The following is a 10750-nucleotide window of genomic DNA, read 5'->3' as shown; positions in this document are numbered from 1 at the left end:
TGGCTCCTCTGAAATGATGCTGACACGAGATCATATGAAGGGTCAAAAACAGATAAAGGCACACAATGTGCGCTGTCTGATTCTTTTATATACAGTCTATGGTCTGATTATGTTGCTTCCCTTACAGGGACAGCGCTGTACATTTGTTATTCATGAAGTTTTACACAGCAGCCACAAGTATCAATCATTCTCTTTCACCATCTCTGCCACTTGTGCGTCACTAGGTGCGCACATCGTCCTGCCCTGTTGCTGCTGCTGCTGCCGGAGGAGAGGCTGTGCGCTCACACCCACATTCAACAGGCACTGGAGGATACTTGTTACATGTTTAGTTTCTTCAAGTTTTTATAAGTAGTACTTTGTACTAAACAGAGTCGAACTGTTGGAGACAATACTAAATGGCAGGAGATGCGTATATTTTGAGGTGGTGATGCGTTTAAGTTGCGCGCTATGGTGCCTTCCTCTCCCAGCACTCTAGGTTTACACCTCAGTAGGTAGATCAGACTCGTTAAACAACAAAAGCATCAACTATATTCGGAGAAAAGGAGACGAGAATGGCAGCTCCACATAACGGATCCAACATAACCGCGAACTACACCAACCAGTTTGTTCAGCCGCCGTGGCGCATCGCTCTCTGGTCCGTTGCCTACAGCTCGGTTCTGGCGGTGGCGGTGTTTGGAAACCTCATCGTGATATGGATCATTCTTGCGCACAAGCGTATGAGGACTGTGACAAACTACTTTCTGTTAAACTTGGCGTTTTCGGACGCGTCAATGGCCGCGCTCAATACTTTAATAAACTTTATCTACGCTGCCCACGGGGAGTGGTACTTCGGAGAAGCTTACTGCAAATTCCACAACTTCTTCCCGGTTACATCGGTCTTTGCGAGCATCTATTCCATGACTGCAATCGCTGTGGACAGGTGAGCCAATAAAATGGTGCGAAAACAACATGTAAGGATTGACTGACGATGCTAAATCCTCCCCACGGCCCTTACCATATATCTTTTTTAAATTAAATAAAAAGCTATCAAAACTAATTATTTAGATTTTGTTTCTTGTCACTTGTGTACGTACCTCTTGTCTCCATATAGAACCTAGTCATGAAAAAGGGGGGGGGGAGGGGTGGCCTATATCCATAGCCTACCTTCAAAACACACTTACAATCATCAAAGAAACCATAAAAATGAATATTTTAAGCTATAGCCTACAGGATGTAAAAAATATCCTGGTCCTTCACACACTTCCATTTCAACAGTTTTTAGTCTGATTTTTGAACATCTTGTTTCTGATTATTCCACTCGGTTTTTCCGCCTTTCATCAGCAGCAGCGGAAAATTGAATCTTGTACTGAAAAAAAAAGCTCAAATCAGTGTTGTCCTCGAACACTGATTTGAGTGTCTCCGCCTTTGGAGATAATCCGGCCTATTTGATGCAGACTGTACTGACTCCCTCTCATATTCAAACGAGTAAAAATTTGGTCCAAGTTCAATTCCACTGATGGCATCTTATAGAGGCTATTTCACCACATTATTTCATCAGTGCATACTTCCCACTGATTTAAATTCTCATTGTTAGAGTGAGTAATCACTTGCATGTGATTTGCATTATTATTCTGGAAAGGCGGGTACCCAGCAGGGTGGCTGCCATCTCACACACAACGGGCCTATTCCACACATTTAGTTTTACGTTTCACAGCCAGTGAATCATAGACTGAAGCTATTGTTTTGCAAAGAGTCTGCACTGCAGTAAATGATCCTATCTGTGCCAACACCCTAGAAAAGATCACCCTTTCCTCCACACTTTCACGCTCCCTGACTCTCTTGCTCTCTGTCACATGCACTTACATTATTTAGCCTCAGTTCTCGCACACATTTTCTTTCTTTGTTTTTCGTTCTCTTCTCTTGCCCCTGTGGTTTCAAGTAATGTGGTGAAGCAGTCACCACTATCAGTCAGGCTTTGATACTGATCAGTGGAGCATCATCCGTCATAATGTTTCAATGAGGGGATGAGACTGAAGGAAGCAGCTATACAGGTCGAGCGTATAAAACAAAAAGCGCCTATGCTGCATGCAGGCACATTGTGTGTCTCCAGCCAGTGTTCATGTGTCACAGTTTGTTGTTATATTGTGCGAGGTGCTTTCTTCCTCTTGTACTTCTCCTTGACACACAAGAAGGAACAATGCATTTCCTCAGGCCGTGCTCATTTTGGCTCCTCTACAGCAACTCCCATGCATTTGTATTTTTGGTCTGCAGTGTCCGTTTGATTCCGTCAACTGTGTACTGAGAAAGAGAACATCGGCATGACCTACATGATGTAGATGTAACCTCCGGTCATGCTTTTCCTAACCCCAGTATGGTGCTGTCTTTGCACTGATGTCTTGAAATGGCATGAGGCCACAGTTCGTGATCATCTGTGAATTTGTCCTTCCTGCTGCCTTGCTGTGCTGCCAAGTGTGTTTCTGTGGGCACTGCAGCAAAATAAATGCAGGTTGCTGTGTGGAAGGCAACTGGCAAAGCATTAAAAACCTTTTTATGCTAACACGGCTAGTGACTTTTTACATCCCTCACACTTTTATTATTTTTTTGTGTAAAGCTGTGGATGTGTTGGTTATGGTCATTTTGTCAATAGGTCCTAGAGATATGTATGGCATTGCTTGTATAAAGAACATGTAGTAATGGTTAGGAAGGCCCTCTTAATGTTTATTATAATGTGCAGAGGAGCTAGAGAAGGTGATGAAAGACAGGCATCGCTGAGAATAATAACTGTTGCTTTCTTGAAACGGTCAGTTGTAAACTCATGCACATAGTTTGGATTTAATTTACACAGTGTCTGAGATATCCATCTCTAATGTTTCCGCCTCCACCAAAGATTAAGGTTCTTGTGGTGTGTGTGTGTGTGTGTGTGTGTGTGTGTGTGTGTGTGAGTGTGTGTGTGTGTGTGAGTGTGTGTGTGTGTGTGTGTGTGTGTGTGTGTGTGTGTGTGTGTGTGTGTGTGCGTGTGTGTGTGTGTGTGTGTGTGTGTGTGTGTGTTTGTGTGTTGCTAATAATCTTGAACATTTACTTTTCTTAAATTTAACAACATATCTTTCCAGAGAAAATGTCTGTCGGCCTAGATGATCTACAGACCTCACTTGTCAACAGAAGAAATGGCCCCCAATAAAACTGTTGACGGTAATGTCTGTGTATCATCCAGAGTAACAGAGACACTGTTTGGGGATAGAGATTGTGTTAAATTTCCTAAAAGTAATTGACTTTGAGTACTGCAAACTGAAATGGATTTCCATTCACCTTCATTATATTGGAATTGTCTGATAAATCAAAAACAAATACAACTGAAACTATCTGCATGACAACAGTAGATAATGTTACTTCAAAAGCAATTTGGGTAATCTGACCCTTTAAGTATTTTATGTGATGCTGTGAACATTAAACTTAATCCTCTCCTCTGAGGACATTTAAGCCAACACTTGACATTCAGCTGGTGTGCATAATGTTCGGCTCCTTGCATTAGAAGTTTCATCTGATGTAATCTCTGCTAGTCAAACACTAGGCTGTGATCAAGTGAGTGTTAGCTGGTACTCTCACACAACAGTTTTGTGATTTCATAACAATACGTTGTCCGAAAGCTTATCTGTGCAACTTAAGTCAAGACTTGCAGGTTGGAAAACAAATAGAAATGAATTAATATTTTACTGGCGTAATGTTTCTGTGATGATGCCAAATTCATGTTGACACTTGAATGTAGTTTGATGTGTGTTGTTGGCTACCAAAAAGGAGTGTGTGTAATTCTGTTTAGCTCAGACAAATGTTATATGATTACTGTTCAGTGGTTACCACTCTATTCGATCAATCATCTTTGTGTGAGCGTGTTGGATCCCAAATAACTTGGACTGCTCAGGCACATACTTGATTGGGTATCTAACAAGCTATTGAAACGCTGCCAGTAAGGACCAGTGAGACACTCAGTAAATGCAAAGCAATTACTGGTGAATAGATGGGCAGCTTTGTTGTTGTACCTCAGAGATTTCCAGTCACTGAGGCAACAGAACAAGGCCCATTCTTTACCTTCTTAGGAAGATTGAATTAGCAGCTCTAAGACTGCGTTATCAGTAATAGAAAATCATGAAGCATGTTCAGCTATTAATCTCATTCTGATTTTGAGTGCTTTACTGTGTCATTAAATGTCAAATAAAATGTCATCAACATTTTTTGAAAGAATGAATCAATCACTTTGAAACTCCAAACAGCAGTGTAATTGCACCTTTTTAGGCTTTCTTGCAGAAAATAAAGCAGAATATTAATAAAGAAAACATTTGCATTTTAAGTTGAAGCATCTGAATTAGTCAGTGAATTTTGGGGTCAGAGAATTTGTTTAAACTTTATCACATACATGGGGGTTCTGACCCCTTAAAGAATCCTAAGATAAATATGAGGAGTCACAGAAATGATTAAGATGATTAGAAAGAATATTTTTGTTTATTTTGGGGTACCTTTGAAGCTCAGAGTTCCCAGGCACTGGCTATGAACTGAATCATCTCTGTTTGATTCCAGCTGGGGACTTTGTTGCATGTTGATCCTCCTCTCTCTCTCTCTCTCTCTCTCTCTCTCTCTCTCTCTCTCTCTCTCTCTCTCTCTCTCTCTCTCTCTCTCTCTCTCTCTCTCTCTCTCTCTCTCTCTCTCTCTCTCTCTCTGAGTGTCTCTCTCTCCCTGTATCTTCATGTCCTCTCACCTGTCCAATTTAACTGTCTTATAAAGGCATACAAATATGTATGTTTCTGACTTGTTGAATGTTTTGCATTTTTCTTGTTCTTCTGAAAATCCTTCAAATGAAACAATCCAAGAAGGTGAATTGAAATGTTTCAACGGCATGAAAGTCAGTAGAGTACTGACACAACTTGTGAGTTTTTTTTACACTTCTATCTGTAAGCACTAAACAGTATAAGGATGATAAACATCACCTGTACTTGTGTAGTTTCATGATGAAAGTTATCTGCAGCGACATAGCTTGCTGAAAAGGCTGGGACTCAGTGTGTTTAGGTGTCAGTGTTTTGAGATAAGCCAGCAAGCCACATGCTTGGACCAGTCCATGTTCTGGACATATTGTACTGAAATAGCAATAGCTTTGGAACATAATGATTTATTTTAATCTATTGACCTCTGACCTGTAGGTACATGGCCATCATCCACCCACTGAAACCTCGGCTGTCAGCCAAGGCCACCACAGGGGTCATCGTGTGTATCTGGAGTCTGGCTGTGGTTCTGGCCTTCCCTCTTTGCTACTTCTCCACAATTCGAACTCTGCCTCGTAGGACCCTCTGCTACGTGGCCTGGCCCCGCAAGGCTGATGACCCTTTCATGTGAGAAATGTTTTTCAACTTGCACCCAAAAAATGTATTTTCTTCTGTGTTTACACCAATATTTACATTGACTGTGATATTGTTTTAAATGTGTGATAACAGTGACATGCACACTCAGTTTTGTGCTGTACAGTTACTGTTATGTCAAACAAATAAGGGCAGGAGTTTCTTGTAGAAGAAACTTAACTGTTATTTCAATTATCTTTTTCCCAAGATGGAAGTTTTCCAGAGAGTTTTGTTGATGTTTTTGTTTACATGACCTTTATTTAATTGACGTAATTGTTACATTGTTATCTATGATAACAAGGCAGTCTTTTGATCCATAACTACTCCTATAACTCCCTCTCACAAGCATTTCATGGTGATCACAGCTTGCGCAGCCTCTCCATTGGCTTCTGGGTATCTTGGGCCGCTGGTTATGTGAGTGAATCCATAATCTCTGGCAAAGTCCTTGCAGAGAATACAGGTATACTGTGGGCCATTGTCTGACATCAGCATCTCCAGGAACCCATGCCAAACAAGGATGTTCTTCAGTGCCTATATGAATGTGTAAACTAATGCAACACGGAGATGGGCAAAGTCAGTGTATCAGTGTACCCCACACGTTGCCATGATCTCAAGGTACAGGAGTTGTCAACAGGGCTGCCCTTTGTTCTGTGTTTTGTGCATATGGGACAGTTTCGAACTTTCTGGCTAATGTTAGCTGAAAGCCTTGTCAACCAGTCCAACTGGTTATCCCTTTTCAGCCCTGTTGAAGGATGTCAAGCATTTCCTCCCTTAACTTGACAATTCATTGTCCTTTCAGGAGATGATCCTCAGCCAAGTACAGGTTCTGTCTCTCCTTCCAGTAAGGTCTCATATCAGGTGGCAGGTTGTCAGGCTACTCAGTTTGACAGTAGTGGATTAGTGTACTGCATATGGGGTCTTCTTTCTTTCTTTCTGAAACTGCTGCAGTCTAGATTCAGTAGCTGGGAGAGACTGTCTGGTTAAGTCCACAAAGATGAGGATGTCTGATTTTTGTTCTTCCTCTGCCTGAGTGACTGTGTGCTCCTATAGTGCTTGTGACAGCATGTCTGCATTCATGAGCAGCTTTCAGGGATTGTATAAAATGTCATAGGAGAATTTCCACAGTCCCAGTCAGAAACTTCGTCCAGCACCTTACTATTTAGTAGGGGTCACAGAGGTTTGTGATCTGTCTCAATTGTGAACCTCATGCCAAGTTTCCTTCAGACTGAAGGATGATGCGTCAGCTGATATACGCATTTCTGCATTGGGTGAGTATACAGCAACAACTCTGGGTGAGCTGAGTTCTCTCTTCTGATGTCAGGAACAGATGTTGGCTGTTTTAAGAATGCCTTTGACCTTGCTTAGGTCAGTGTTAACTCCCTCAATGGTGATGCAGTGTCCAAGTAACATAATCTTGCTCCTGGCAAACTCTCATTTGTCCTAATTTAGATAAAGCGCTTCATCTCTCAGTCTCTTGAATACTTGGTGTAGTCTGGTATCATGTCAAGACTGACCTTTGCCATACACCAAAATGTCATAGTTGTAGCATACCATCCTTTCACAGCCCTCCAATATTTCGGTCATCCATCACTGGAAATGTTCTGGAGCTGAGGAGATCCCCATGACCCTATCGTCTCATCAATTTGACCACCATATAGACTTCCTGTCCAGTCTTTCTTTGAAGTATCCTGTTACATCTAGGAGCTGCCTGCCCTGACCATACAGGAATGTTCTGGGCAGATGCAGTGTCCGACGCCTGTCCATGGAGTAGCGATGGCTAGGAATAGCTGGAACTCTTTCCACTGTAACAGTTCTGGGTGAAATGTCATTTTTGTTTGCATTTGCCACATTCTGCATATTTGGGGCAATCCTTCCTATGGTGCTTTGTTACATTTCCACATCTTGAACAACACATGGCTCTGTGTTTATACTCTGGCCTGACTTGTGAGGTTTTTGTCCTTTTTTGTCCTTTTGTGCCTCTCTGCATATGTTGCCTTGCACTTATTACATTTGTGTTATGACTGCCTATAATATTGAGGCAGAGAGTGAGGTTTCTGTTAACATCTTACTTTGTCAGGAACAAGCCACACACATTTTGTATATCTGTTGTACATGCATTCCAGTTGGTTACAGTATTAACTGTGGGTGATTTATGACTGTATTGTGTTCTAAAGCGACCCTCACCTTCATCAAAAAAGTTTAATCACAACAGTGATGAACTAAAATTGATACTTTATTATTGATTATTAATGATATAAAGTTAGATGTACAAACATACAGGATATTGTTCTTTGTAGGTTTCCAACACTAATAAGTAGTGACATTCTCTTTCATATTACCTAAAGGCTGCAGTTTTAGTTACAGAGGAGCAGGTGGTGCTGACTTTACACTTGAAATTCTGAAATTTCACACTTGTATGAATGTTTTATAGATGTATAAACTCTTGAGCCTTTTCTCCTGTTTCTCTCTAGGTATCATATCATAGTGACGGTTCTGGTCTATGTGTTGCCTTTAGTGGTGATGGGCATGACCTACACTATTGTGGGCGTGACTCTGTGGGGAGGGGAGATCCCGGGAGATTCATCTGATAACTATCACGGACAGCTTCGGGCTAAAAGGAAGGTAAGCATACTCAAAGGGGAAAGAGAGCAGTGTTCATTCAATAATTCAGATATGACCTGGGGCAGTCCAATTAGTTCTGTAGCTCTAAACAGAGTGATCTTTTAACGCTCAAAGCCAAGGAATACCAGGAATAGTTTGCTATTTTTTTGCCACTGAGCAGCCTGTGGCCACAGGTAATTATTACCATACATCCTGTTTATAATCAGAAACAGAAAATGAAAAATACAGTTTGAGACCATTTGTGTCACTTATTTTTGGCAAAGGCTATTTGCACCCCTGGTGCAAATATCAATGAATGCTATTTGCACCCAGTACAATTAGAAGTGGATGCTATTTGTACCCTGGTATATATAGCAAAGTGTTCTATTTGCACCCGTCTTGGTGCAAATATCAATGTATGCTATTTGCACCCCAGTATAGGATTGCATGCTGTCGGAGGGGAGCGTCTGGAGATATGCGGAAGATTCCCGTATCCCACCGGGACAGCGGGATAAATATGGGTTGCTGTTCTCTTCTGTATATCATATAATAATTTCTGTCCGGTGAGAGCTATCACTTCTCGGCGTGAGAAATGTCAGGTGTGGCGTGTGAGCGTGAGAGCAGCATGTCTCACGGCCTGAGACTTCAGAGGTCTGACATGTATTTGGTATCCATGGCAATCTGTCAAAATTTGATTTCCATCATATAACAAACTGAAGGTTGTAAATTCAGACATTTTCGGGTTGTATGCATTTACTTAACGTGAGAACGTAGCAGAGTTTTTCCGCTGAAAACATTATCAATAAATAAATGCTGCTGCAAAGACTCGAACCAGAGTCTTATGCACTAATGACGGACGTTGAATGCTCGTTACGCCACTGCTTCGTTCCTACAAAATTGTGTGACAGCCCAATATGTTTGCTAATACAGAAGATAGATATTGGCGACAAATAATTTCTAACTGACAAACTGACACTTCAGTATGCATTCACTGAGGAAAGATTAGGAAAATATAATACAACTTTCCCGCCAGAAATGTCTTTAGAACAAACATTAGAGATGAAACCTTTCTAAATTCGCCCTTTTCTGTTGGCGTGGAAGATGAATGTCCGCCATGTTTTCACATTGTTATACGTCTAGGGTGCAAATAGCTCAGCTGTGTGGCCGAGGCTATTTGTACCAGGGGTGCAAATAGACACTCCGCTTTTTTTTCTATGAGAAAGAGGGGAATTTGTCCAATTTTCCAATTTGACACATTTTGTTACAACTGCGATAAGATAAGATAAGATAAGAACAGATAAGAACTACTTTATTTATCCCTTGGAGGGGAAATTGAATGTCACCTTCTCACAAAAACAGCCAACATACAGCAAGGAAACATACGGACTCAGGCAGTGTATAGTAGTGTACAGTATAAGAAAGCACACTAGCTAAAATAAAATAATAATAACAAAAATAATAAAACACATTTAAAAGTGACCTGCTGATATTAAATGATCGAAGCCTGGACTGGGCCTTTGTAAAAATGGCTCAGGTGTTCTCTTTCCAGTCCAGCCTGTTATCCACAAGGACGCCAAGATACTTGTAGTAGGGGACCACCTCAACAGCCACATCATTGATGAGTACAGGAGTCACTGGTGTCTTTTTCTTTCTTAAAATCAATGATAAGTTCTTTTGTCTTATTTAGGTTTAAAATTAGGTGTTTTTTATCACACCACTTGACAAAGCTGTTGATTTCCTTTAAGCATTCATTCAAAATTAACTGGCCAGTCTGGAACAATTATCCAGCTTGCTGTTACTGTATATACCTTTGGGGTTTGGATATAATCCTCTAATTTGTGATTAAAACATTTATTGTCTAAGGGAGGAAATCCCAGACCACCGCCAAATCTAATTAATTGTTCATTGGCCTGTTTTCTGTTCTATGTATTTCATGATAATCTATTGTTAAGTGTATCACACTGATAAACAAACTGGCGAAAACATAACATCCTTGGCAGAGATAAAACAGTAATGCAACAAGTTAATGCTTCGCAGAATTAAAATTACAGCAACTCCCTATCGAACTATTTCTTACAGTTTTAAGCCTTTAATGCTAAACATCTTTATATTTTATATTTTTAGATTAAACAAAACATTTCCCTATGCTTGCCATTGTGCATTTAACCACCAGAACTCACATTTATGTTGTTATGATGGGTTCCTTTGATGATAAGTAATGGACAAGCAGTAGCAGAAGTAGGACTACACATAAACCATCATTTTCCTCCATAATAGTAAATAGTAATATTACAATCAAATTCCTACTGGTGAAACAGAGAAATAACGCCAACCGAGCCCAACGATCTGTAAAGTAGACAGCTTTTGTATTGCTTTCAGTTTTGATTTTCTATTTCAGAAAGTCATTAACATCACTGATAAATGTAACACTTAGAGAACATTAACTACAGCACACAGCAATTGATTAAGATCAGTGACTTTTATCTTCTGTATGTGTGTGAAGATATTAGACACACTGCTCTGCACTGCACTGCATTTCAGAACACAACCTCTGTGGTTGTCACTTGTCCTCAATCAGCTGTTTTTCTATGCATCTGGACAGGTACAAGCTCTAAAAACCAACAGTGTCTTGAGGCATTAAGTTTGGCCATGCCTTTGGTATCCAAAACCAAGTCCTCAAATCAAAATGTGTAATAATTATACATTGGTTCACGGCGAAAAACGTGCATGCACTGCAGCCCTGAAATTTCCCGGACAATCGCTGGAGGAGCTAAATGTGTGAATACAAA

General features: G+C 40.7%; 1 protein-coding gene across 1 annotated transcript in view; it reads left to right on the top strand.

Moving 5' to 3' along the window:
- The first annotated feature begins 331 nt into the window (after positions 1-331).
- tacr3a (tachykinin receptor 3a) overlaps positions 332-10750 on the top strand; it is a 28997-nt gene continuing 18578 nt past the window's right edge. Inside the window, exons 1-3 of the mRNA XM_062437121.1 lie at positions 332-919; positions 5166-5354; positions 7832-7982. Coding sequence (XP_062293105.1) covers positions 552-919; positions 5166-5354; positions 7832-7982 — 708 coding nt within the window. The 5' untranslated portion in view covers positions 332-551. The remainder of the gene's footprint in view (positions 920-5165; positions 5355-7831; positions 7983-10750) is intronic.

This window comes from Scomber scombrus, chromosome 2, assembly GCF_963691925.1.
Source record: "Scomber scombrus chromosome 2, fScoSco1.1, whole genome shotgun sequence".
Classification (NCBI taxonomy): domain Eukaryota; kingdom Metazoa; phylum Chordata; class Actinopteri; order Scombriformes; family Scombridae; genus Scomber; species Scomber scombrus.
The sequence above is the reverse complement of the archived record's forward strand: the minus strand, read 5'-3'. Positions and strand labels throughout refer to the sequence as shown.